Genomic DNA, 27909 nt, shown 5'->3' on the forward strand with positions numbered 1-27909 from the left:
GCGCATATGTCACAAAGGTGGATGGTTTTTAAAGTGCACATTTATATGTCGAGATACCCTGTAAAGTACAAATGTATGGCTCTCTGTAGACCCATTCATCTAAACAGAAGTACATTTTTGCACATCCAGTAGCTTTTCTTCTATCTATACAGTTACTCTTAATGGATAGATTTTGCCTATATTTTCCACTTATTTCTTCTGGTACATACTTCACATTCTTTCTGATTCAGCATTCCTGTAATTCACCATGCAATAATACCACGGCTGGATAAAAAACACCTCTATTTGCTGAATTATGATGTGTTTATAGTCTTTGTTTGTCACTATTTTCTACTGCAATGGCTACATGAGAGCATTAATTTCCCTCCTACCTTATCATGATCCCATCTCGCAGCCCTGCTTGATGTTAACTCTAGATAAGGAAATGCTTAGTCTAGTCTTTAAAGCTTCATTCAAGAAAAACATCCACACTTGAATCCAAAGGACAATATGCCTCGTTGTTCTTGCTGAGATGAATGCCGCGGCATTGTGGAGGGACCATGTGGGCGTGGGTGCACAAGACATTTATGTCAATTATAACGTACACTGAGAGGAGAAAGGGCACTTTTGACTCTGGAATACTGCCCTTGTTTTCTTGTCTTTCTGTGGTGTGGCTCTGACAGCGGAGGGCTGTGGCAGCACGGCACAAGTTTGAAGGCTTTTCTCCTGACCTGACATCCTACACCAACCGCCCTCCCTGTGGGACACCTTTGGATCCCCTGAAACTGGAGAGAGACACCTGTTTCTGGGGGAGGAGAGAAGTTAGGAGAGAAGGTTGTTGTGGTGAAACGCAGTCTGGCAGTGGACTGAGCAGTGGCTATCTACAGAGGGTTACTAGTAGAAGTAGCAGGCTGTGGGCAGGCTGGGAGTATGTGCAAAGGAATGTTTGGATTTCATATACCAGCACGCTCTACAATGAAATGTAGATGAGTGGTCGATTGAGAGGAGAGAGACGAAAAAAATAGCAAAGGCTCACAGAGAGGATTAAGAAAAAGAAGGCTGACAGGTAAAAGAGCGCAAGGAAGGCAAATACAGGTGAGCAGAGCTGCTGTTGTGTTGGGAGAGAGAGAGAATCTGCTGGGAGAGTACAGAGTGGAGCACCATCACTGAGTGAATTAGTACTGTCCCTCCTGCTGAAACCCACCTGGAGCAACCAGAACAGCTGTACGCCAAGCAAAGAAAGAGACAGAGAAGCGGCTAATTAACTTCGCAGGAGGACGGAAACTCTGTCAGAACAGGCAAGTTGCTACGTTGCCAAACAGGTGAAGTCTGCAAAGCAAGAGTGTATAGACACAGAAAGTTAAGATGATGTCTGCGAGGCGCAGTCGCCGTTGCCACTCCCTCTCTGATGAAGAAGCCAATGGAAACCATGCAGATCCGGGACCAGAACCAGAACCTGAAGAACTGGATTGGGATAGCTATAGCACCACACTGGAGCACAGATTAGCAGCTGTGGGTAACTCTTGCCGGTTTGTAAATGCAGTATGTGTCACTGATTGTTGAGTCTGCATTCTGTGTTGCAAAATTAATTGTACTGGTACAACTAAACCTCAACCGACCATAACAGAGTACATATTGACTCAAGAAAAGCAGAAGTATTACTAAATTCAAATTAGCAAGGACCACTTGCATGCTAACCCTAGCATACACCAAGGAAAGACATTCCACTAAATAATGGAAACATCTGACAGACCATAAATCTGTGTGTGTCTTATATGTGCATGAACATTATGTACAGACACATGCACCTTTGTGTGTGCGTGTCCTTTGTGTGTGGACTGATCTTGTCATACCTGCTTACACCTGTTCACTTATCACTCTGTGAAAGTGTTAAAGGTGCAAATAACCAAGCACGAGGACACAGATGATGAGAGGAGGCTCAGAAAAGGCAGGGAAGCAACTCAAACCAAAGTACTTTTATGGAAATAAATGCAGATGGAAATGTGGTCGCCTGATCATTTCGCAGATGCCCAGATATTTGGGTATGCTATTAGCTCGTTCCAAATGCCTTGCCCATGATGACTGGTCCATAAGAAAGTAACAGTAACCAGAGCAGGCTCTCACAATCAGGTCTTTTCACTCCTGTTATGGATGGCTGTTGACAAAGTGACCTGGTGTTTGGTAGAACTTGCTTATCAAGTCGGCACTGTACGTCACTGCGTTGCCTTTTCAGCTGTGCTTTATTAAGGCGACTGCAAATGAACAAAGGGAAGGTTTCTTCTGACTTGAGAGAGGATAAGTTTCATCTTGTGGCACAACCTGGGGTAAGATCTTCTTTGCATGAACTGATTGTCTCTCTTTGCTTTGGCCACTTTTATTCAGCTAATCCCTTCATATTAATGTTTCACCCCTTAGCCTTTTACTAAATCTCTCTGTTTTTTATACCTCATTTGACCTCACTATGTCCTTTAACTCCATTAACCAGTTCATCTCCCAGTTAAAACTGCAGTCTATTTATGGTTTGGTTAGAATAATATTACATGTATATTATCATGTAATATTTCTGTTGCAGCAGGGATATCATTATGTTATTGCACAAAGCAAATAAGAGTCATTTCAGTGAAATGCAATGTGAGTAGTTGTAGTCTGAGGGCTTTAAAAAGCATACAAGCAAAGATAACAATTTTTATCAATAACTTTCTAATTGAATTATAAATGTAGGAACAGTATAAGATGGGTTTAAGTATGGAACTTATTTTTCTAACCTTGAGAGTGATGGAAACCTAATAAAATCTAAACATGCAAGCAGGTACGCTTTGTTCTACAGAGTCAATGCAACACAAAGATTTAAGGATAAAATGTCCAGCCGATTCTAGTTCTGAAATGTATGGTACAAGAAAATGAAAAAAAAAAAAAATTGAAATACTGTGGGTAACACAACACTGGCATTAAGAGATGTATATCCACTCGTCTAACTCTCTCTGCGTTTGCTAACCTCCAGGAGCAGGAGAGTGCCCAGGCGTCCGAGCAGCACTGTGCCCAGCTGGAGAAGGCCCGGCGTGAGCTGGAGCAGCAGCTGTCAGGCTTGTCAGACCGTCTGGAGGAGGAGGAGGCCTGCTCAGCTCAGCTTGCCCTCCAAAGGGACAGGCTGGACACCGAGTGCAGCAGCCTCAGGAGAGACCTGGATGAACTGGAGAGCGCCCTGACTGTGGCTGAGCAGAATAAACAGGTAGAACATCATGTGATCTTCACCACAGGATAACCTCCTGGAACTGATGATGCGAAGGGGGAATGGCCAATTCTACCGTCATTAAGACGGTGTTCTGTCATAAAGACCACAAATTCAAGGTGCACCATCTAGATCCTATTTGAACTGTATAAAAACAGAGTTACTCCAAAAAAACAACAGAAGCATTTGCATTTTGAAACATTCAGTTATTCTTTAAAACAATCAACAAGAGCATAATCAACTGCCACTCCTGGTATATATTAGACCAAGCTGTTGTAGGCACGAAAATGAAAAAGTGTACAGTCTGTCCCAAAATGTCATACCTTTCTCCTAAGTTATAATATAGAAAATGAAGAAGCCACGGAAATCAGTTAACTTTGTGGTTATTCCAAAATGAGTACAACCTTTTCCAACTTCTGCATATTGTACCACTGGGTTTTTAGGTGGCAGCGAGCAATATATTTTTTGAGGTGAAAAAACAACATCCACTCACCAAGGCCCTAAAATCCACTGGGGATTGGGGGGACATGACCCCATCACTTTTCAACCCCCATTTTCATTGTCAAAGTTTTCTTTCCCTCTCTGAACATTGTTCTCTCATTGTCCATCCTGCATCAGTGGGTCCCAGGTATGTCAAATGGACCTCGGCCCATTCAGCTGCCTGTGAGCTGTCAAAAACCAATTTGTCATGCCTCTGTTGTTGCTGATCCAAATGTTAACCCTCTGCTAAGAATGGGTACCCTGCGCTACAGCCCAATCGTGGTTACCACCAGCCAAAGACAAATGTACCCCAGGTGAACCCAGGGCCAGCCAAACCACTGTCAGAATTGCCCAAGCTGGAGCATCCACAGGACAAACCTGCCAAAAATCATTCTGTAAATGCCTCTCCATCAACGCAAGTTAGGCTGGCCCTGAAGGTGCTCTTCAACAAGCAGCTGGAGGCTAGGCTGGACCTCCAGCTGAGGATATCATGCGTCCTTATTGCTTGATGACTCATCTCATGTGTATCTCATGCTTGAGTTTTGACCCACCCCACAGTAAGCTGCAGCCCAGCAGTGGAAATTGTCCCAGGGACTGGCAGATGCCCTCAGTTATTGCCACTGTGTCCAGAGGGATATCAAACCAGAGAACCTGTTGCTGGAGGCAACAAGGAGCTGAAATTTGCCTGGTCTGTTCACACAGCCCACAGCAGAAGATTGTGTGGATTTGCCTCCAGAGATGATGGATAATATTAGTGCTGGAGCTGAAGATTTGATTGCTAAAATGCACTGAAAGCACTAAAGGTGCATCTAATGGCGCTCATATATGGGCAGATGTTTGTTTTCCACCTGCTGACACAGCTGATCAGGCCTTATAGCCACTGGTGCTTCTGCTACAGCTGGGAACAACTTAGGCAACTGAGGCGGATGAAGACATCAAAACCACAGGTCTTCAATGCTTACCGTCCAGTAACCTTAACGTCTGTTGTAATCTCAAATCAAGTCTTGAGGGAATAGTGCCAGATCATGTTCTCTGTGAGGTGCAAAGCAAACTTTACTCACTGCAATTTGCATACAGGAGGGGGAGGAGCACAGAATACTCTCTTTTGTGTGTGTTGCAGAGAATTTTCTTTCATCTTGATTAACCAAAACGACATGCTCGTCTGCATTTAATGAGGAAAAAACATACTTCATCGGAAGGCTGTTACAGCTTACAGAGGAGAGATGGGTGGAGTCCTTTTTGACTGACAGTGCATTAGAGCGAATGCTGCAGTGTCCTCCACTGTTATTACCAATGCTGGGGCCCCTCAAGGGGACCACTTCATAGTTTAGACACCAATACAGCATTATCCATCTGAAAGTATCAGGTAGGCCTGCCTATGAAGGAAACTAAAAATGGTGTACATATTAAAGTCCAGCGTCTGTGTCATAAATTTCATGCCTTCCTGCTTGATGAAGGAGTCATTCCCGCCATGATGAAGCACTGTCTCCTCTGTGCAGACTCTAACAAGCAGAGGCTGCTCTGACATCTCCATTACAGCCCCTCACCAAACCCCTTTATCTGTTTCACTGAGGTGTATTAAGGGATTATGATGCTATCTTTGCTCAGGAATGCCACAAGAATGTACTGTACTCACAACCCTGCATGTGAAGATGAAAAAAGGTGTCTCCAGTGGTGCTTGGCAGTGTTGATTTAGCCTGTACAAATTTACACTGATTAATTTGATCTGGGTCATGTTGCTAAGAAGCTGATACTCTGGGCATATGAAAGTTTTCTTGGCTAATTGGTCTCCCACGTGGTGACGATACTGTGGGAGAGAACTGTGAGAGGACACCGATGCAACAAGACCAGACCTGCTCGATATCAGAGTTGACACAGGGCTTTTTAAAAAATGACGTGACCATGTCTAATATTTGTGGTATGTTGCCATAACAGTCATTATGACTGTTTGATTCAAAGCAGCTAAAGTTTAGGGCAGAGCTCACTCATCTGAAATGTATTGTAAAACTGATATTTGCTGCCCTTTTCGAAGAATTGGCATTCAAACTGACACCGTCGTATATCTTTTTCCCATTCTGCTGGTTCACATTTTCACTCCAGTACTCTAACAGATTTTAAACTATCGCACTTGTCTCATTAGGTCCTCATGTCATCAATAGGAGCCAGGATTCCACATGCAAATAAAGCTTTGATGTACATGAGAGAGGCAAAATAATGACATCTGTTTCTGTCATGAAAGGAGATAATTGTTTTACGGTGCGGCTGCAAAGTCTGCAAAGAGCCTGCAGATTGAAACCGCTGTATTCACAAGCCATCATGGCTGCTTGCCCAAGAGGAAAACATTAATAACCACAGAAAGAAGTGTTTTAACAGAGGTAGATCAGAGCTAAACCTTTTATTTGCCTAGAGATGTTACTGAGCATGATACTTTGGAGTAATTAGTTTAGTGAGTCCGAATATGTGTTATGTAATATGATTTGAGGTTGCAGAATTTTTTTTGAAGTGGATTTTTGTTTATGTCCTTTCTGTGTCTCTTTCTAGTCATCCGATAGTGAGGTACGGAGGCTGTCAGAGACGCTACATCAGAAGGACGAGGCGTTGCAGAAGCTCCAGAAGGAGAAAGAACATCTGGTGGAGCTCAGCCAGGTGAGAAAACAGTGAGTGTTGTGAAGGCTCAGGGTAAGATATTTCTGTATGATTTGCAGAGATACAGTATTAAAGGGCCACCGCAGCAATTTTATATTGCATTTCAATCAAGTGAGTGGAGTGCCACGTTAGAAAGACAGATGAACAAATGAATGGTCAAAAATGAAGCCGCAAAGGTTGAGATTTCTGACTTCTAGTCTCTAGTGTGGCTCAGAATGCAAAAGCACTTATTTTCTCTGACTTGACAAAGTTCTTCCAGAGCCACAGAAGACATTATATAACAGCTTTCACAACAGACTGTGTCAGGGCTGAGCAATATATGAAACTAGATATAAACAGCCAGTGGTACTGTATGCTTACATCAGTGTTTCTCACCAAAACACACTGAGGTCAAACAAATCTGTCGCGAAGCAGATTTTAAAACATCTTATTGAGCTGTGCTGTAATTGAAATTTTCCGTTTCATTTAACTCTCTGACATTGGGCACATGCACAATGTCAGAGAGTTAAATGAACTTTGGGGTCCACCTGTAAAAACATGCCTTTAAAGTATAGTGGTCATCATATCTGCTTGCATACGCATGCCTTAAAACACAAAGATGTCTCAGTGAGGTTTGAGTCTTCCTTTAAACCCAATTTATGCAAATCCTTTAAAATCATGAATTGTCCAAGGCTGGATTAAGAATCCCAGTTTATTTATGTTTTTGTCATATTGCCCAGGCCTACGCTGAGTAGTGCTCCCCAAGGGTAGTAAAAAGCCCTTTGTGTTTAGTATTGATGGAGTTTCCCTTTAAACAAAGTGCAGGTCAACCTGTTGTTGACTGACAGCGGAGCAAACTATCCGCTGATGAAGACAGTGAGTTTAATTTTTCCCTTCTTGCTGTTTCCAAAGTCAAAAATGAACTTTGACAACTCACTACTGTACACAAGTCAAAGTTATGTCCCACTGTAACGTATAGCACAAAGTTAGCTGTGAGATTTATGGTCATGCTCACTCGAAACTATGTAAACTACACCAATACTTACACAGCATGTCATGCTGTTAAGCTTTATTTGTGTTTATTAGTGTAATCGATAGCCTTGTCCCATTTATCAGAGCGCAGAGAGATACCTTGCTTGCTGCTTGACTGAGAACGAAACATAGGTTTAGGAAAATGGAACCATATGGCTCGCGGTCCTGCCAGAAGTGGCAGTCATGATAAATGTGCTCTCCATCAGACACACAGCACTCACAGCTTTGAAAAGCAGAGCAGATGCTTTGAAATCTAAAGAAATCTTAACCCTTAACAACCTCATCATACTCTATGGCAGCTATAAGAGGCCCCTGCTCACTAATTTCTGCCAGATGCTTTGACCAACAGTAGCAGTCTAATCTGTGGGAGCAATTCAGCATCAAGCCTCATTATCTTCCTCCTCTCTGTTGAGCATGTGTTAATATTATTGATTTAGTCTGGAATACAAAGAAAGCTTATAAAAAAAAAGAGCTGTTTGAGTGAGTTTAGGCACGGAGTCACTGAGTTTGATGTTCCAACACGTTTGTTCCCAGTCGATGGATAAAACAGAGGGAACATCTCTGATCCGTCAGATCAAACTGGAGATGACTTCTGACATTTTCTGTGCAACCAAACAACTCCTGTCTTTCCAAGCACCAATGTGGCAGACAGATGGATGTGAGGCAATGCTGTGGAGGATCAGTGATTGAGGGACACATGTGCGGGCCAGGCTGTGAAATCTCGTTTCACCCCAACAGCAGGCCATCGAGGACCTGCAGTGCGAAGAGGAGAAGGTGAACCTGCTGACCAAAGAGAAAACCAAGTTACAGATGAAAGCTGAAGATGTAAGTTCAGATTATTATTATTATTATTATTATTACAGTGTTTTGTTCTATTTTTAGCTTAAATGTAGTGTCTATGTCATTTTAAGTTGGGATATTTCATATTTTGGGGGTGTTTGATATCTTCATCTTTGATATTTTCACACTAATTACATGTTAAGTTCAATCACATCGACCTCTTTTACAGCCACATTCACTTGGCGGTGCAAATTTAAATTCATACTCACTCCTTTTAGCTCTCTTATGTTGTCCACCAACTGTTAAACGGTAACACTAAAAGGTTCTTGGTGTTATCATACCATATCAGATATGATAGACTGCACTGACATATCTGATGTTTAATTAAAGGTCAGTATAAGACCCAGTATGTTCCTCTAACCTCTGCATCCAGCATAAGCACACATGCTGCACACATTACATAAAGGATTAGTATTGAGGTCATGAACGCTCTATTTGACAGTAATATGAGCAATGGAAACTTGAGCTTATTCGACTTAATTGTTACCCTGTTAGCCAGTAGGCCTTGGCAAATCTGGGGAAACAATGAACACATGTAATTTCATGTATAAAAATGGTCAAATGTAATAAATGGTCAATATAAAAGATATTGATTACTGGCACAAAATATTCAGCCATTGGCAATTATAGTTCATGAAATATTGGTATTAGTACCAGCCTTCAAAAAACACAGCCGAAGCTTCCTTTTAACTGTACCATTTACTGCCGCATTACGTTGTGAACGTTGCATTTTATGTCTCTTTTACGTCATTTGTGTTCAGCTGGAGTACCGACTGGAGCAGGAGCGCCGTCAGCGTGGCGAGCTGGAGAAGAGCAGGAGGAAACTGGAGGGTGACAGCAGATCCACGCAGGAGAGTCTGGGAGAGATGGAGAAGAATCGGAGTGGGCTGGAAGACCTCATCAAAAGGTCAAAGACGCACACGCACGCACACTCTCACACACACACACACACACACACACACAGTGTCATAGATCTAACAGTATATGAAAAAGTTTTCCTTGAAGCTGAAATTGAATTCTGGTCTCGGTCGATCTTGAATCTATTTTTAGCTGGCAGCATGGCTCTCAGGTGGCAATGTTGATGCTTACACGTGAATGCATTGATAACTACAACGCAGAGATAGTTGAGTATTTATACACTGTGGTATTACTGCTTTTACTTTACTTTAGATTATACCTGCTAAATATCAGCATGTTAGCATTGTCCTTGCATCGTAAGCACGTAAAAAGAGCTGCTAGCATGGCTGGAGACTGTTAGTCTTGTTTTTGTCCCTTTTATTTTTGATATTCTCTCATATTAATTGATAACAGGCCGATTATGAGCACACTGCACGGCTTACAGTATACATTTATGGCGATGATGATACAGGCTTTGAAGTAACCTCATAAACATTTTTATTAGCCTGAAAAAAAAACATAGAACTCTATAAGCACATACGCATGAGGAGACAGGTCCTATCCACAGCTGTCTATCGATGTCCCATTGAAGTGAGAGCTGCAGCGATCATATCTACTAACTGTTGGACTTCTGATATGACACTCTTGCCCCGAGGCAGCAGAACTTGGACTGTGAGGCTGTAAGATGTAACATACCTGCTCCTCAGTCCAGTTTCCTTCACTTTGAGGTGTACATCCCCCTCACCCCACCTTCACCCCCACCCCAGGGATTCAATAACATCCTAACATGTAGCTATCTGCCCTCAGTAATATGAGAGCAAATGAAATCATTCACTGTACTTTACCTTGCAGCAACAATAAATTGAAGACAAGAACCAATTGTCAGGCTACACACACGCATACATAGTGAACACACAGATCACTGAGCAATAATATCCCCTTCATGGAGTTAAAACTTGTTCTGTTTGGCATCAATAAGTGCGTGATTCTCTCTCACTGTGAAAATCAATAAAGCAAGTGACTCACCTTGTTGCTAAGGTGCTGTGTTTTCCAAACAGGGAATATAAAATCTGTCAGTTTGCCTGCTCGAAATTCAGTGATGTTTTATTGGCATGATGTTTGATCAAAGAACATGTTGCCAACGCATACACAGGATATTCAATCAAACAGCTGGGTACTGATGATACAGAGTGCTCAGAATCAGAAGAAGGGAATGGAAATTGTGTGCATTACAGTAGATAGATAGATAGATAGATAGATAGATAGATAGATAGATAGATAGATAGATAGATAGATAGATAGATAGATAGATAGATAGATAGATAGATAGATAGATAGATAGATAGATAGATAGATAGATAGATAGATCTGTACCACCTGTCATGCCTTAATGGACTTAAAAAACATTTTTGTGTACAAGAGGTTAGAGAGGTCACTTTGGAGATGTTGAGAGTGAAGAAGACATTGAGCAAGTCGATGAAAGGCTCTTTTCTCTTTCTAAAATACATCTAACAAAATCGTAACACTGCAAACCTTCCTGCAGTCACAGTGTAAACGGCAATAAATCCAGTTTAAGATTTTATTCAGTCAAAATTAGTTGCTGTCCTTTTTGGATTAAATATTGGGATAGTTGAAATTGTGTTTGAAGGGACCCATAACATTACAGTGTTGAACTGACTGTGCCTGAGTGAAATCAGTGAAATTTTGAATATATGTTTCTCCCTGAAGGAAGGACCTGGAAATCAGCAGCACCAGCTCCAAACTAGAAGCGGAAGAGGCCCTCAACATCGGACTCCAGAGGAAGAGCAAGGAGCTGCAGGTCAGAGCCTTTGAACATGGTGCATTACTCACACTGCAGGGACAAATATATATTCACACAGACACACTGTGGCGGCTCAAAACAAAAACCTTGTCTTAGTATTTATCGCAGTGGAATGGTGTGTGTGCGACTGATTTAAAATAAGCTACAGTGTGTGTGTTTATGGTAATGAAGAAACAGTGCAACAGTGTGGCTCATTGATGTGTTTTTAATTGGACTACAGTGGGAATAAGACACATCAGGCTTTGATGCAAACACTGGAACTGTTTGTAGAACGCACAAATTCCTTCCCTTTTTGGTCAATAGTCATCTCCCAGGCATCAGGACTGGTATGTGCCTTCCATCTGCAGCCTCTAATTTGAGAGATGTGGTGAATATTTTCAAAGCGCTGCGCTATTATGCACGTCACATCCAATACGGGCACCTTGATGAAATCTTGCTCAACCTGCAGCTGGCTCTTCACGATGAATCAATGCACATCATCAGGAGCACAGGAGCACTTATGGTTACGTTTGAAGAAGAAGAAGAAGAAAAAATTAACACACAGTATCACACTACAAGAGTTTTTGAGGGAAGGAGTAACTAATCAGTGATTAGAATTGGATAATATTTGGCAGGAATGACAGTCTGAGGTGTTGACTGGCAAAGGAGAGGAAGAGGCTGGTTTCCTTAAAGTACGTGCAGGGAGCTCAGCTATAGCTTACAGAAGAGTGGTGAGATGCATTCCTGCCTTTCAACAGAGCTGCTGGGCTCTGCTCCGTGATTGGAGCTGTCACTTCACAGCTCCATGCCTGTCAGGAGATGGTTAAAACACACTGCCTACATCCAAACTGATAACCATCTCCCACTTCCCTCTGATGGTGTGAGCAGGAGCGGTCGGGGGTAGCTGCAGTCAGCAGGGTTTTCTGTTTTTTTTTTTTTTTGTTTATTTTGGCTCTTACAGTTTTTAAGACCCTGAATACCTTCTTCAGGTGTGAGGTTCCCTGTTTTTTTCTAACATGGAAGTTTCTACCTCAAAGGATGTCTTGGTGTTGGCATTAATATAAGTGAAACAAAAACATGGAAACTATGCGTTAAGTGACCTAAAGGCCAGCTGCCTGTTCATGGGGCGCTGCAGCAATTCAGTATTACATATATTGACCTCTATTGGATGCATTGCCATGACACTGTGTATGATGATGTTATGATGTTAGCATGACAAGCACGAACATTTTACACGTATACTACTGCTTAGAGCTAACGTAAAATGAAATTTCTCCACATTGAGCCCTGAAAAATGATGTGATGCCTCAGTTCCGATGTGGGTTAATCAGTAGAAATTGACCAGGAAATCACAAACTGTAAGCCATGTATGACAATGCTGAAGTCTGAATTCATTTATTCCTGGGGCCCTAAATTTGTTTCACTTGCTTGCTCAACACTCCCAAGTATTCCTCTACAAAACGCAATGATTCATCCTGTTTATGTGTTGATGACAATTTGAGAAAGACAGTACATGAAGTTGAGTTATGAGACAGTCCACCTAGTCTGGCTGTTATAGATCTCTCTCGCTCACATTTTGACCTGTCACAGCAGGAAAAACACAGCTGCAGCTAGTAACAGTATCGATGGCTCTGTTCCATTGAGACGATCCAGTAAATCATGCCAGGGTTCAGGATGCCAGCACGCTGACAGTGAAACACCTGAATGGGCTGTAGTCATCATTAATGGTGTTTGTTACGCCGATGTTTCAAAAATCTGCCACGACAAAGGTGTCTAGTTCAGGCATTATTTATGTTCTTCTGCCAGCAGTGGTTACAGATGTTAAATCATGGCAGCAAAGCAATCAGTCAGTCCTACAGTGGGGTTCTTGACAATGTGTGCAACAGTTTTACATGAATGTACACATGCTGGTGAGGACAGCCAGTATTGTGATGATAGAACAGCACAATCCCACAGTCCAGCTATTCAGGCTCAGGGGGTGGATTTCAATTTGCCTGAGTGGAAATGCCAAAAAGTAGAAAAATTATTGCTAAAACATGTTTTGTGTGCGACTTAAACATCCACTATGGCCGCGGCTCCACTGAAGAGATGAAAACAGCTGCAAACCAAAATATCAGATCATTCTGCAGCGATCAGGGAACTGTAACTTTCCTCAAATTAAGACAGAAAACAAACGTAAATTGCATATTTATTCAGTGTTTTCTCCCGTTTTTCGCAGTTTGATCTTTGACAGGCGCTTATTCAATTATCATCTCTTTGAATCTTCTTCTCCTGCAATGGTTTAATAGCATGTGACTGGAGAATTAGCGCCACCAGCTGTTGGTGGATTCCTAATAATCACATAGCAAAATAATGAAGTTAGCTATTTACCTCTATGCTAACTCTTGGCTAGGTTAGTGCTAAGCTAGTTACCCAGGCTTGCTAGCATTACCAGCATAAGAACCCTGTTCCATAGACGCTTTCACTCATGTGTTTTTGGGTTTACTGCTTATGGTGAGTACCACTCTGACTCGAGCCCCAGTTCCAACTGCCTCAGCATGTGGAGAAATCCAAAGCCTGACAGTGCGATCAGTGACTGTGACTGTTGTATTGACTAAAACCACTGTGGCCTTTACAGCGGAACAAAAGAGTGTCGCTCAACTGAACCTCAAATCACAACAAAGCGAAGGAAAAAGTAATTGCAGCGACGGCCACACGGATTATAAACAAGTCATTTTTTTGGGTTGTGCAGTGGAAATCTCTGCAGCAATGACCACCAAAGATGATCCTAGTTAAAACAGCATCTTCAGGATTCCACTCTGAAAGGCCTTGGAGCATATAGTCGTTGTGTATTTGAGCCTGGACAGCATATCTATGTGGATTATTTTGGTCTTAGTTCCTTTAATGTTTCGCCTGCCTCTGCACAGAGTCCTGGAGAGACGTTTATACTGAGGCCGCTCCTGTGACTCTTAAAGTGCCATCCAGATAGAATCGTGCAAGTCTGGGAGCTTTGATCTGTGCCACTGGTGCACGTTGCAGATAACGTTTCGTCTGTGTCTGTCCCTTCGAGGGGGCGAATGGGATAAGAGGCTGACAGAGAAAGAGAGAAAAAGAGGAGTGAGATGCTCAGGTGGCGCTTCCCCGCTCTGCCGATGCCTCTGGGAGGCTGATGCTTCATCCAGAGGTTTGTAAGGGGCAAAATAAAGAGCGCCTTTGTCTCTGATCGGAGGAGTGAAAGGCGATCCGTGTGTCTTCGAGGGTGGGCATGTTTTTAGATTTACTGTAGCTTTGGCATCTCACAATGAGGCCATTATATGTGTCCCTGTGTGCCGGCATGTGTGTGAACTTTTCTGCTCCTCCTACTGATAAAGATGCAGGTGGACGGGCAGCCCAGCTGACTGCACGGCCCATCACTTTTGTCGCCCACTCACGTCTGGGTTTGACGTAAAGGTCACATGAATATGTCCACAAGCTTGAGTGGAATCAAAGAGATAGCTTTGTCTATCCTCAGTGATGAAGCCGCCTCTCCCTCTCCAGTCTGTTGTAATTTAAAGCAGTTGGCTTGAAGGGGGTCTAATGCAGGTCGCAGGCCTGCAGCCCTGATTTCTTAGAACAGCCCCGTGTTCTTAGTGGTTTTATTACAGGGTTGTAAAGCAGGCATTATCACCCACAGTGCTGTTAAAGGTCTTCAAATTCTGAGAAGACAAAGCTATGTCTTACCCTGTGGCCTTGTTTGTTTTATACCAGATGTTTCACTGGAGGTGTCGCATCAGATTGTGCCACAGTGGGGATCATAGTCTAACATTCAGGTGATGCTTTTCATATTTTCCCAGTACTTTTAGTGATATCCAGCCATGCAGATAGCTTTGGAATCAACATATCCACCACTAAGACTTCTGCTTACACCCCAAACCAACAGAGGAACTGTGTCTGTGATTGAAAGTTGTTTCAATATGTCTTTGTTTTTTGTAATTCGGCTCTATCGGCTCTTTAAAGCTGCATTAATCGTCTTTTCGGGACTGAAATACACTGCAGCCAACAAAATCTCCACCGACATGTTCTTTATCGGCGCACCACACTACAACTGTGCATGTATTTATACCTAGACTGAATTTATTCAGTTACGAGAATAGTTCACTATTTGAGAAAAATGCTGATTCATTTTCTTTCCATGAGATGACAAGATTGATGTCAGTGTCAGGTCTGCGAGTCGCGGCAGGTTAGGTTTATCTTAGCCCAGCTCAGCCTGGAGACTGGAAGCAGGGCCAAACAGCCCGGCTCTATGGAAAGTCAAAAATACGACTACCAACACCTGTAAGCTCACTAATTAACTCTTCCATACACAAACAGGAATGTGAAAACAACAATTTTGGTTTCAGGGGAGCTGTGTGCTGGAATTTTTTGGGGAAGAAAAGCATTGTTCATCAAGAAGTAGTTAAATATCCTCCCTCTACAATAATTGTTGTTGTGCACAATTAAACACACCAGACACAACATGCTAATTAGCGAACTTTTTTTAGTTCTTGCCTCTCGCGCGTTGGACAGAGCAGACATGCTTCTGTTTCGTTCACCGCAGGCACGGTGACAGCTCACATTCTGGAAGTCTATCATCTTCCATTTTATGTGTGTAACTCCGCTGATTGTGTGTGCGCAGACGGAGCACCGAAGCTGCTTCCATTGTTCTGCTAACATGCTGCTCACAAACAACCGAACTTTTCCAATGAGTTCATTTAATTTGATCGTGTCCCTGCGGTGCTGGACCCTGACCATCAGACGAAGACAAACCAAAGCTGTTTTGAAGCCAGCTGCGCTACAGTGAGCTGGGAGGAAACGTTAGGGGTTTGGGCAGAGTACTGGGATCTGTAACAAATCAGGGAGTGTATTGTAATGATGTATTTCCTTTAGTTTGTCTAAATCTGCCTGATTTTTGAAAACTGTTCACAGTGACTTTGCTTATATTTGGCCATATATTTGTGCAGGAAAAACATGAATTTGTGTATCATATGAATTCAGGTTTGGTTTGGAGACCAGCTTGTGATGCAAGATCACGTGCGTCTCGTTCAAATGTCTTTATCTCTCTTGTCAAATGGGCGCCTGTGCTGAGCAGGCGTCACGTCAGTTCTAATACCACTGATCTGACCTGCGTCATCACCTGCAGCGCAAGGCTTTGACCAGGTCAACAGCACCCTGTCATCACCCAGCCAATCAAACAACCATGACTTTTACTGTTGGAAGCTGTACACTGCCATCTGAAGACATTTAAAAGAACAAAGCAGATTCCAGCTCAGTCGCAGGGACCTGAATTATGTGAGCATGTGTGGGCAGTATGGTGGACTCACATCGGCAGGGGGTCTGGGTCTGGTGCCGAGGCAGGACGTGCAATTTTTTTTGGCTTTGTTTTCCCCTCCGACTGACATGGGGGGGATCTCACAGGATATAACTGCCCACGCCGCTGAATATCCCCTCAGACGCGAGCGGGGAGACATCAGCTATGAGGCCACATCTGATTGCAATTCATGGACAATTATTATGGTTTCAGAGCACAGCAGAAAAAAGGAAAGCTAAAACTTTAAGCATATACAATTATGGAGATCAAATCCTGCAACCATTCTCAGCAATGATGGGCTAATTTTGTTATTTCCCCATACGACTCCAAGAGTCCCCCTAAGTAGAGGAGATGGTGTGGGGTCATTTAGAATAAATTTCATTTATAAAAGTGCACAAAATCAATGCATAAACTCTTTCTGCCATTGATAACTAGTCCAAATTGTGTTTATCCATGCAGTCTGGCTCAGACATCTTAACACTGTTAGTACACTATGTTTTCTGCAATTGTATTAGAGCCACAGTATTTATTTTGAGGCTGGTTTGAGGCTGTGGAAAGTAGACTTTTAACAAGAAACAGATATGTGAGCGGGGAACTGTGAGAGACAGAAAAAAGGCTGGGCATGCATAAGGGGGTGTGGACAGTAGAATGCCGGAGGGGATCAACAGCGAAGCTGTGTGTGTGTGTGTGTGTGTGTGTGTGTGTGTGTTTGTGTGTGTTTGAATTTGTGTGTGTGTGTGGGACAGTCAGTCAGTCAGTCAGTCAGTTGGGCTGCTGCTGCCTCACCATGGCTGTTCTCTCTGCAGATGTCCTGCGCTGGCATGTGAGTTTTTGTTTCAATTTTCCTCCTTTCTGTTAATGCTTATGTTTTAGAAATCCTGTTGAAAGAGCAGGACGAGTTTATGTCTTTGTGCGTTATTTTTCACATTAGGCTGTGATGTGTCTGACCCTGCTTTAGGGACGCTTCTAAGAAAAGCAGACAAACTGCCCTTGAATTAATAATGAAACAATTATGGTACAACTGCAGGGTAATTCCTCGCCTATGTGTGTTAATCTTGCCCTAATGTATCTGATTCAGTCATGTTTGGGGAGCGTCGGGTGCCGTGTAGCCGGTGAGTGGCTTTCACCACATCAGTGGGTGTGCTGTAGGTGCTGTAGCTGTGAATGGCCCTCGGCTACATGCCATGTCAGACACACTTCCTGACACTGAGACACAGATAGAGCTGGAGATAACGCAGGACATGACACAACTTGGAAGGATGCAGCCATGTTGGGAAACTAGCAATAAATTCTTTTATTAGCAGGGCAAAATGTGGCTTTGGCACAAGATTAGTGGCGCAGAAATGTGGAGTGGGTGATTGATTTATGTTGGCTCGTTCTCACTGTTTTGACTGTTTGAGCGGACTCCAATAATGTAATATTCAGAGCCTTAAGTCATGAGCGTGCAAGTGCACACAAATGGTCATGTGTGTATTATAACAAGTGGAGGAGGAAGTATTCACATTCTTAACAGTAGCAAACAGTAGTATATCTACTCTAATGCAAGTAACCACCCTGCATTGATCAAAAGCAAGAGTGATCAGTTAAAAATAATGGCTCTTGTGGGTGTTATACGATTATATTTAATATGATATCACATGATTACTACTAATGCAGTGTTATGTACATTGCCATTCGCAGTTGTAGGTAATCTAGAGCTCCTTTAACTTTAATTTAACTTTACTGTAGCAGCACATGAGTAAATGCACTTAGCGACATTCCCCCACTGATTGTAATCAGTATTCTTAAGAATTGTAACCAGCACCAGCGTGTTTTTATATTCTGCTGTGGACAAAATGACAAAAGAGAATATAAGAAAATCAAGCCTGAAAAGGATGAATTGCTCATTTTGGTTTTATTACAACCCCCCTACTTAGCATTTATAAGCAGCGTATGAAGCGTTTATTAATGATTTATAACATGCTATAAAGTGGTCACAATTGGATAAATTAAACTTTATTAAGTGGTTATTGATGTATTTCTCAGCAACTGTTAAACTCTGTGAAGAATCTACCATTGTGCATAAACAGCTAATAACACATGAATAACCTCAATAACTCATCACACATCCATAAATGGTCTAACATAGTTGCTGTCATACATGTCTTCAGTAGTTTTAAATAAATGCATTGTTATTGAACCTTTCTGAGGTTGCATATGTATGTTATTTCATCAGGATATGGTCTCTTTTATAGGCATAATAAAGTTAGAAGCACCGCATGGAACATAAAGATTACACAGACAGACTGAATCATTTCCACTGTCTGTCCACTCCTTGATGCTTCTTGGGAAATGCATCACTGATTTCCAGCCAGAACTGTAAAACCAAGAAAAAGCAAAAACATAACACAAATTCCTCGAATGTCATGAAAATGGCACGGATGCTTTTTTGTCTGTGGGACCGGACATAGCAGACCCAGCCCTGGGTCAGAATACAGATAATGATGGTGAATACAGACATTCTTGCCCTAAATTGCTACCTGAGGAAAAAGCCAGAGGCGTGCCAAATCCCCAGAGAAAGCAGAGTGTATGAAAAGGCCTCACCACACACAAGTGCTGCCCTGAAATAGCAAACAATCTGTGGAGGTGACGCCCCATTTGTTCTGTGTCACAATGATATAGGCGCTGTGAAACCAGTGGATAACAGCTCCGCTTCAGATATCCTCATATGTTATATTTTAGCGAAAGCAGACTGTTATTCTTTTCACTGAAATCCGTTTCAACATCAACTTTTCTGTCTTTAGGCTCGCATCGAGGAGCTGGAGGAGGAGCTGGAAGCTGAGCGGGCCATGAGAGCCAAGGTACAGTACTGTAAGGCGCTGTCGAACATCTGCCCTCCGCGTAAATGAAAGAAAGAGCAGCTGAGCCCTGAATCTGTCTGTCAGGCTGCAGGGCAGATAAGAAGATGCCAAGCAGTCCTGGGATCAGCTTGGTTCTGCTGTAACATCCAGGCCTGTGGTGCTGTGAACTGAAGGGAACATTTAAAGGGAGGGAAAAAAATCAGGAAGATTGCTGATCTGTTGGCAGCCGGTGGGGTATGTGTGTTGGTGCTGCGCCTCTGGTCACCCCAAACCATCTGCACCTGTGATAATAAACTCAGGGGGGAAAGACCTTGTGTTTCTGGTTAACATACAGGGCAACCCTAGAGGCGTAGGGACCCCAACATCCTTTTTCCTCTTTCTTATTTCTTATTTTTCCCAATCTTTCTCTTCCCTCTCACACACACACACACGCACACACACCAGTGCACCTTCTGTTTCTTGTAATAATCCCTTCGCCTTCTCCTCAAAGCGCTTCACAGGAACAGGACCTTTTTTTCCACCTTCCTTCGCAAGGTTTTTAAGACGTTGTCTTCGTGATGTAAAGGGGTTTTAAAACATGCCTGGTTCATATAAAGACAGTCTACAAAGGTGGGCGCTTTAAGTGCTTGTTGTTTCAAACAAGACCCTCTTAAAGCGTGTGTGTGTTTAAGCCGCAGAACCTGGTTGCCCCTCTTAAGACCTGATGGCGGTTTCAGTGTTACAGTAGGTAAAGGCAGAAATGCAAAGGCACATATTTCACCCTGAGTGTTGAATAGAGTGACAGCGGGCCCGAGGGTGTGTTTTGCACACTTCTCCCCACTCTGGGTGGTATTCCTAATGGTACAAGCTGGGTCCCCCCCCACCACCACCCCACCGGTCTCCAAAACCACAGAGCGGTGAAAGAGGCAAGCAGAGACATGCAGGTCTTTATCTGTTCCACAGCCTGCGTCTTCAGGGGAGCTCAAATACAGCATACCTCTGCTGCAGACAGGCTCGCTATTGTTAGACTCTGCTCCTCAGGTCGCGTAGGGGAGATATCAGCAGGAGATAGAGGCTGACAGACAGCACTATTTTCCATCGGATCTTCTCCCAGCTGGAATGCCAGCCGCTCTCACACACACATCCATGTGTACTGTGGAGTGTTGTCGCTCACTCGGAAACACACACACACACACAGAAACATAAAGAGCATACATAGCATCCAATTAATGTGTAATCTTTAAGACAAACACAAATATGGCATTAGTTCTATGAATTGGACCACATATCCTTGTCAGGATGGAGTAGCCTCCGGGACGACACTCTCTTAGATGACGCCATGTTCTCCATTAAGACCCATACGAAAGAAAGATTAACCTTGAAGCTGCACTCATGAATATTTTACAATGGGTCAAATAGCTATGTGTAATGTGACAGGGGTCTCGAGTCGTGACAAACTTTCCTGGGAGATGGAGCCTGGATGTAATTGTGTCTACCCAATAACATCGTGATAGCGAGGCTTATAGGCTTATAGGTGTTTGCTAACACATTCATCATATCAACATCATAAGGTGAAAATGTGTTGCGGTTGTAACCACTTGTTGCTGCATTAATCTTTTTTCCTGTCATATGTGGGCTGAACTCCACAACGAGTTAAGAAGTTTTATATTTAATATATTAAGGTTTGTAAAGTTGATATGGCTAACGGCTACATTTGCAGTAGGACTGGAGCAGCATGGGCATTCATTTGCTGGGTCATGTTTCTAGTGGCCCTATAGATACTTTTTTTTTTTTTTTTTGCTGACAACAGCTTCCTGCTACTGCTGCTGCTGCTGTCAGAAACATGGCTGATGAGCGCTGTACAAATGGACTTACAGGTTACAGGCTGGAGTTACAGGCTGTAAAACCAGCTAAAGAGGCTAAAACACAAACAAGCAAACAGCTGAGGGAGACCATGCAGCAACTGCATGGTCACATGGAAATATGCATTGGTGCAGCTTTGACAAAAACTCACCACAGAATGAAATGTTGTCAACCGTATTCATAAAAACTCACTCTCTCACGCACCTCTAGAGTATCTGGCCATGCAGATAGTTTGGGTTTCCATTTGCAGATGCCTTCCTTCATTCCAGTGCAGTGGAGGTGAAAGCAATTTTGAAACACAACAACAAAATCTAATTGCAGTGTGTTTGTTGGGAAACAATGTGCTTAATCTGGATGATCAACACAGCACACTGTGAACGGCTCTGACAAACGATCTGCGTGATTAGATACTGCTAGATATACAGCTGGAGGACATTTACCTTCCAGTCAAAACCACACTAATTAAGTTCCACCCTATACTTCTCCTATTGATGTTAGCCATATATAGCTTTGAAAAAGCATAAAATTCTTGATGTTTTCTTGCTGACAGTGGTTTCTAAACTAAATTGTGTTGTCATTTCGCTGTGGTCAGGGAAGAGCTTCCATCATACTGTTGGCTGAGGACATGGACGGATGCAAGAGAGCACATAGGCAAACCCAGACTGGCCTGTATGCCCAGACTGCACAGACTCATGCTTTTACTCCTTCATGCTCTTGTGCAAATGAAGATGAATCTCCCCTCTTCATCAGGGGACTTTGTGGGCACTGACCCTCTATTAGCACGTGAATGGGACTGAGTGGTGTTGGGTGGTGCTGATCTGGAGGAGCTGTTGACTCGGTCAGTAGTGCGGAGGAGAGCGATGAGTGAGCTGAGTGCTCCGTTTTCAGAGCAAGGTTGTAGACCTAGAGGGTGGGGCTGTGAGGAGGGGGCTGGGGGTGGGGTGAGCTGTGGGTGTGGGAGGTGAAAGAGGAGGCCCCCAGTGAGTATCATCTGTTTTCCCTTGTTCTGCCTGAGGTGTGTTGACGGCTGTGGCTCATTGGTGCTATCAGGGAGGCCTGAGACTCCAGCTTTTACAGACCAGTCTCAACATCTATGGCTGTCTTTAAAGCAGCTGTAAAAGATCGACGTAAAAACAACAAGTGCCTTTAACTGCAGAGCGCTGGCTGTTTGTGCATGTAACGGCCCGGCGTTATAAACTCTCTCCATGTGTGCTGTGCCGTGTCGGAGCGTGAGAAGGCTCTTTGACGACTTTGCTGAGGGGCTTATCATCATCGTTCGTATATGAGCATTTCTGAAGCTTTATAGATGTTGTTTGTTCGGCATTTATGTGGAACAAGTAAATTTTGTATTTCTTTTGATGAAAGGTATCAAGTTTTATTATACTGCATATTATACTGGTATTAGATTTTATTGTATCATTGAAGCCGGGGTGTGATCCAAAACATATGTATGTATAGTGTGTATACGAACATACATACAGTATATGTGCGTGTGTTTATGTATATAAGTATACATACATATAGTACATACATACATACACACAAACACATACATACATACATACATACATGTATATGTGTGTGTATAGATACGTATTTTTCAAGTTAAAGCGGTGCTAATCCATATAAGCAACCTATTAAATGACTGTGTCATGTGAAAAGGCTCCAATGTAGAGACTCATCACCTCACTCTGCAGCTCCCCTCCGAGCTTTGAGTGTTGTTTTTGTCTCAGTTTTATGAGGTGATAACATTTCAGTGTGGTGTTTACAGCTTGTTAAGCTGTCCCCAATTAGCCAAAAAAAAAAAAAAAAAAAAATCAATTGTTGTAGCTTTAAGTTCATGAACAGCTCGTTAAATCATCTTTGTAAAAGAGATCAAAATCAAGCATCACATCAACAAAAGCAAAAAGCAGAATGGCTTCACTACGTCGGGTGTTTAGCAGTGAACAGCACTGGATAACTTAGGAAGGAAACAGGAGTTCACAGATAATATTTGGACTGTCTGACAGCAGCTAACCCCTGTGTTGCTCTGACTGGATACCAGCTACCCTCCTGACTTCTGACCTCAGGAAAGATCACTTCCCCTTGTGGGCTGTCAATCATACTGATCCCCCAGTGGTTAAATATCCTGTCCGAGGAGGTGGGACAGCTTTACGATCAGAATAGATGGAGTCTTCTGCCTGAAGTTTAAAACAGTGGAGGCTCTCGTCAACACATTTACTTGGATCAAGGAAATCTGAACTCATGTGAACGTTGAAATGCAAGCTTTTCACTCACCTCCCACCAGAGGACTTGCTCTCTGTACATTGATTTGAATCATAATAAGATAATTATGATAATCTGTATTAAGTTTGGCGTCATGTAACGTTTAATACCATGCTTGAACTGCTGTTTGTGACAGGTGGAGAAGCAGAGAGCAGATCTAAACAGAGAACTGGATGATCTCACTGACCGACTGGAGGAAGCAGGAGGGATCACTGCCTCACAGGTCAGCTGTGTACATTCTCCCACATTTGCACCATTAGCCTTTCTTAAGGGTGCACTAGATTTAGGCTATAAGCCATACACTTTCTTGCTGAAAGTTAGAATCTGCAGTCAAGCTCAGATAAGCATAAAGATTTGGAAACTTGAAAGGGTAAAAAGTTCGGCTTGTGCAGGGAGTTACCTGCTTGAACGATTTCTTGTCCGGACTCAGAGACTTCCTGGAGTCTCAACTGGTTGCGTGGCAAATTTATGGTGATGACACCACGATGTCACTCTCCAGGCCAGGAAAAGGTACAGCAGACAGCCTCCTGTCAGCTTGTTAATTAGTGAGCTTTAGAGGCGCTGCAAGGCAGATTTAGTCGCTACAGTAACAGGCTTCATTTTTACCTGACAGTTATCAGATAGCTCTGAGCAAGAAAACAAATAAACATATTTCCTATATTTGCATTTTATTAATTCCTTCATCTGTGAAAGCTGCCGAAGATTTAGCCTCGAGAGTTTCCAGACTGGATCTGTGTATTCTCGCATGGATCATTCCACATAAATAACACAGAGACAGTTTCAGGTTGAGCATTTTAAGGAATGGGGAGCTTGCCGGTACATTAGCATCATCTCAGTTAGAGAGAGTAACAGTTAGAAATCTAAAGAATGGTCATTCAGAACTAGTAATTTAGGACATTGTCACTCAAAATTGAGGACACATGTCTCCACATTCAGCCTGTGTGTGATTAACAGATGGAGGTGAACAAGAAGCGGGAGGCTGAGCTGCAGCGTCTGAGGCGAGACCTGGAGGAGGCCTCTGTCCAGTCAGAAGCGCTGGCTGTGTCTCTGAGGAAGCGGCACAGTGATGCCATGGCAGAGCTGAGCGAGCAGTGTGAGGCTCTGCAGAGGGTCAGGGCCAAGCTGGAGAAGGAGAAGCAGAACCTGAGGATGGAGGTGGACGAGCTGGCCGCTTCTCTGGACAGTCTGCAGAAAGCCAAGGTCAGGAAGTTAGGTCACATGCACTGAGGTTCACGCTGACCTGCCAAACCAGCAAGTAAAGCCGGGCTTCTGTGATGCTTATCATAATGTCTGCGGGTGTGTTCGCTTTGTGCTGCAGACGTCCTCGGAAAGCCAGATGAAGAAGCTGGAGGAGCAGCTGTCAGAAGCCAACAGGAGAGGAGACGACCTGCAGAGGTCCCTGACTGAGCTCTGTGTGGCCAAGAACAGACTCACAGGTACTGCTCACCTGAAAGAAGTTCCCTTCTCCTCATGTTCTGAAGCAATTACAGCTCGTCTCAAGAAGTCATGTGACACATTCACAGCCAGGCAGCTGCCATCTTTTGCATTTTTATGGCCCTAAAACCTCAATTTCAAATCTCAAAAGTATTCTCCATAAATACTGGTGACTGAACAAGCAACAATTAAAGCCATTTCATGCTGGACCCCAGAAGAAGCTGATGAAAATGCAGGTTTTCAGGGACTTTAAAGTTAAGAAATAACAGAGATTTTGGAGATCTTGGGAACATTAACAAGCAGAAAGAGTGAGATTTCTTTTAGCTGTGTGACACATTTTTTCAAATTCTTTAGCTATACCTTATTGGTGGGTGTTTCTTTTTGCCCTCCCTATTTCCACACATGAGGGTACAGTACAACACCATCACTAAGTATGACTTTACATACACTATAATTAACACCTCTCTGACGCTGCCAGAGGCGTTAATTCAATTCCAAAAAACTGAACATTACAGTTCAGTACATATGTAAATATGTTCAACACTTACATTAGATCCCACAAATACACTAAACATAACCTTTGTTTCTTTACAAGAAAACTCTGCAGGTCACATTTAAAAGAATACTTCAGAGATTCATCCTTCCAGAAATTTTGACTTCCGAGTGACAAGTCATAAAAGAGCGACAGCACTTGAGTCATCTTAGCTTCAGAGACTTGAATGAGCATTCATCACATAGAAAACGAGTGGAGTGCTACTTTAACAGAATGACCTCTCCATCTCCACTTTGTTTCCAATGGCGAGAAACCTGTGTATTTATTCACCGCAGAGCAAAATGCAACAGGCACAGATATGATTGTGATGAACTGGCAGATGAGTCTCTGAAGCTCCATTTAGTCCTCGCTATTTTACACTGTGTATCTTTCTCAGTTAGGTACATAAACTACATCTGCTGGCGTGTAACCAGAGACAGTTACAGAAACAAAGCAAACAAGTCACACTGTGTGTCGCCGCAGAACCTGGCATAGGCACGTTGCTTAACGCCTACTGTCTGCTACAGTGTGTTGATAATCAGTGTTATTGTGTGTCCTGTCAGCTGATAATGCTGACGTGGGTCGACAGATGGAGGAGGCAGAGAGCAGAGCCATCCAGCTGGGCCGCTCCAAGACTCTGCTCCAATCCCAACTGGAGGAGCTGAAGAAACAACTGGACGAGGAGCTCAAGGTTAGTGTGTGGAAAATCAAATATCTAGCGTGCAGCTAAATGGAAAAAAAAAATCCCTTTAATGGCTATAATGTGCTTGCTCTCCCCCCCAAAGTCCTTTATTGACACGTGTCTCTCTGGTGCCAGTGTAAGCAGGCGATGAGCAGCAGCCTGAGCTCAGTTCGGCAGGAGTGCGAGGTGCTGAAGGAGCAGCTGGAGGAGGAGCAGGAGAGCAAGCAGGAGCTGCAGCGTCTCGTGTCCAAACTCAACAGCGAGGTGACGCACTGGAGGAGCAAACATGAGTCGGACACCATCCAGCACGCCGACGAGCTGGAGGACACCAAGTGCGTTGTGTTGATACTGGCAGTCCACAGTCACATTTGACACTTTGAATGTACGTCAGCGGTCCAACTCGTGTGTGTGTCACAGGAAGAAGCTGGCAACCAGGCTTCAGGAGGCCGAGGAGGCCGTGGAAGCCACCCAAGCCAAATGCTCTTCACTGGAGAAAACCAAACAGAGGTTGCAGGGAGAGGTGGAGGAGCTCTGCCTGGACCTGGAGAAGGTAGAGCTGGAGAAATGTTGCGTGAGTAATGCAGTGCCATGAACTTCCCCGTTGTTACCTTTGAGCATATGTTCCCCGTCCCAGGCCAGCAGCTGCGGTCAGACTCTGGATAAGAAGCAGCGGATCCTGGAGAGGCAGCTCGGAGACTGGAAGCAGAAGTGCGAGGAGCTGGTGGCCGAGGTGGAAGGCTGCCAGAAGGAGAGCAGGCAACACGCCAGCGAGCTCTTCAAACTGAAGACGGCCCATGAAGAGTCTCTGGAGCAGCTGGAGGCCCTACGCAGGGAGAACAAGGCCTACCAGGGTACGAAAATACACATGTGGAGGGAAGGCTGATGCCTTTAGCAGGTTTTATAGACTAGATCGACATTTGGGGAAATAAGATGAATCATTTCTTGCCGAGAGTCGGACAATGAGATGACCTCATTCATATCTTTTTGTTAAGTGCTGCACAGAAGTGGAGCCAGGAGGCTTTTAGCCTAGCTTAGCTTAGTTTAGCATAAAGACTGGACACAGGAGGTGACAGCAAGCCCAGAGTTACTACGGCTACTTATTTGAACAGTACGCAAAAGCAAATGGTTAACACATTGGGTACAACTGAACTAAAAATTGTTGTCCTTGAATATCTGTTTGTGTACAGCGTCAAAAAACGCAGGCAGGAGAGTGGTATGAATCTTCTTTATTAGCATATGTCAGCTAACAGTAACCATGTTTAACTTTGTCTGACAGAGGAGATAGCAGACCTGACAGATCAGCTCTCAGATGGAGGCAAATGTGTGCACGAGCTCCAGAAGGCAAAGAAGAAGATCGAGATGGAGAAAGAAGAGTTACAGGCCTCACTGGAAGAGTCTGAGGCAGCTTTGGAGGTAGATGCCTGTCAGCTGTGATATTCAGTGTATTGTGCTGTCAGTATGTGCTGTATACTTACTCTTCATTGATTTCATTTAATATAGATCGCTCAAATCACAAATCACACTTGTCCTTCCTTCCTTCCTTCCTTCCTTCCTTCCTTCCTTCCTTCCTTCCTTCCTTCCTTCCTTCCTTCCTTCCTTCCAGGCTGAGGAGACCAAGGTGCTGAGGCTGCAGCTGGAGTTGTCTCAGGCTAAAGGAGACCTGGAGCGCAGATTTCAGGAGAAGGAGGAAGAGGCAGAAGCCACTAGGTACCTCAGCTTCCTCTCATTCCTTCAGTGTCCTCATCCCTAAGACAGATCACCTCTTTCCTATGCTGCATACACCATTTACCGCCATACCTCTGATTCAGACCTACCTCTCTGCATAGCTGCTTAGATGACGGTTAAAAGTCTAACAAAGAGGTCCTATCATCTGCACTGAACTACTAAAATTCTGTGTACTTTTTTTCTGTACTGTGGCTTTAGTCCAGTCAAGTGAGTGATATATCCAAAATTAGACCAATGCTACAGTATCATTTTATCACAAAATGTGTTTTCATATACTCATGCCTGGATTATCGTAATGCCTCATTTACTCGTCCCAAGGGTCGAGCTATGGAACAGAGGAAGGCAGAATTCATTTTCAATGACTGTTAATCACATCCAAGGTCCTAGCATGGTCTGGCGCC

At 43.5% G+C, this 27909-nt stretch overlaps 1 protein-coding gene across 1 annotated transcript in view; it reads left to right on the forward strand.

Moving 5' to 3' along the window:
• LOC139350109 (myosin-16) overlaps positions 1 to 27909 on the forward strand; it is a 45541-nt gene that overhangs the window by 12887 nt on the left and 4745 nt on the right. Inside the window, exons 2-16 of the mRNA XM_070991218.1 lie at positions 2981 to 3208; positions 6230 to 6334; positions 8084 to 8170; positions 8947 to 9092; positions 10811 to 10901; positions 18972 to 19028; positions 23272 to 23358; positions 24090 to 24335; positions 24454 to 24571; positions 25665 to 25792; positions 25919 to 26115; positions 26201 to 26333; positions 26418 to 26634; positions 27060 to 27196; positions 27387 to 27490. Of these exons, the coding sequence (XP_070847319.1) occupies positions 2981 to 3208; positions 6230 to 6334; positions 8084 to 8170; positions 8947 to 9092; positions 10811 to 10901; positions 18972 to 19028; positions 23272 to 23358; positions 24090 to 24335; positions 24454 to 24571; positions 25665 to 25792; positions 25919 to 26115; positions 26201 to 26333; positions 26418 to 26634; positions 27060 to 27196; positions 27387 to 27490 (2081 nt within the window). The remainder of the gene's footprint in view (positions 1 to 2980; positions 3209 to 6229; positions 6335 to 8083; positions 8171 to 8946; positions 9093 to 10810; positions 10902 to 18971; positions 19029 to 23271; positions 23359 to 24089; positions 24336 to 24453; positions 24572 to 25664; positions 25793 to 25918; positions 26116 to 26200; positions 26334 to 26417; positions 26635 to 27059; positions 27197 to 27386; positions 27491 to 27909) is intronic.

This window comes from Chaetodon trifascialis, chromosome 21 (assembly GCF_039877785.1).
Source record: "Chaetodon trifascialis isolate fChaTrf1 chromosome 21, fChaTrf1.hap1, whole genome shotgun sequence".
Classification (NCBI taxonomy): domain Eukaryota; kingdom Metazoa; phylum Chordata; class Actinopteri; order Chaetodontiformes; family Chaetodontidae; genus Chaetodon; species Chaetodon trifascialis.